The 759-nt window shown below is 66.5% G+C and overlaps 1 protein-coding gene across 1 annotated transcript; it reads left to right on the forward strand.

Annotated features, from left to right (window-relative positions):
* LOC120506309 (histone H3) lies at positions 1 to 460 on the forward strand. The gene has a single exon (XM_039717696.1). The coding sequence runs from the start codon at positions 1 to 3 to the stop codon at positions 409 to 411; it is 411 nt and encodes a 136-aa protein (XP_039573630.1). The 3' UTR covers positions 412 to 460.
* The last annotated feature ends 299 nt before the right edge of the window (positions 461 to 759 follow it).

Below are 759 nucleotides of genomic sequence, written 5' to 3' on the forward strand. Positions count from 1 at the left end.
ATGGCGCGCACGAAGCAGACGGCGCGGAAGTCGACGGGCGGCAAGGCGCCCCGCAAGCAGCTGGCCACCAAGGCTGCCCGCAAGAGCGCGCCGGCCACGGGCGGCGTCAAGAAGCCGCACCGCTACCGGCCCGGCACGGTGGCGCTGCGCGAGATCCGGCGCTACCAGAAGTCCACGGAGCTGCTGATCCGCAAGCTGCCCTTCCAGCGCCTGGTGCGCGAGATCGCGCAGGACTTCAAGACCGACCTGCGCTTCCAGAGCTCGGCCGTCATGGCGCTGCAGGAGGCCAGCGAGGCCTACCTGGTGGGGCTCTTCGAGGACACCAACCTGTGCGCCATCCACGCCAAGCGCGTCACCATCATGCCCAAGGACATCCAGCTGGCCCGCCGCATCCGCGGAGAGCGCGCCTGAGCCCCCTGCCCTTTTGTATCAAACCGAAAGGCTCTTTTAAGAGCCACCACAGCACCACTGGAGAGCTGTTGTCTCTGTTACACCCATGCCAAGGGCTTTTGAGTGCCCAAGTTAGTGGAAATTTGGGGATAACGGGGAGTGGGAGCCTTCCGTACTGCCCAGCCTTGGCCGTCCCTTGCACCCCGGTGTGTGTCCGTCATTGAGGTTCACCGCCTGAAGCCGCCGGGGCTGACACGGCTGTAAGGGGCTGTGCTGGGGGAAGGCGAGAGCGGTGCCTGGAGAACCGGCAGCCTCAGAAGCGGGGCGGGCGGGAGGGCTTCAGAGCACGGGGCTCGCAGGGTCTCTGGT

The sequence above is a fragment of the Passer montanus genome, unplaced genomic scaffold, assembly GCF_014805655.1.
Source record: "Passer montanus isolate IOZ18808 unplaced genomic scaffold, ASM1480565v1 scaffold3882, whole genome shotgun sequence".
Taxonomy (NCBI): Eukaryota; Metazoa; Chordata; class Aves; order Passeriformes; family Passeridae; genus Passer; species Passer montanus.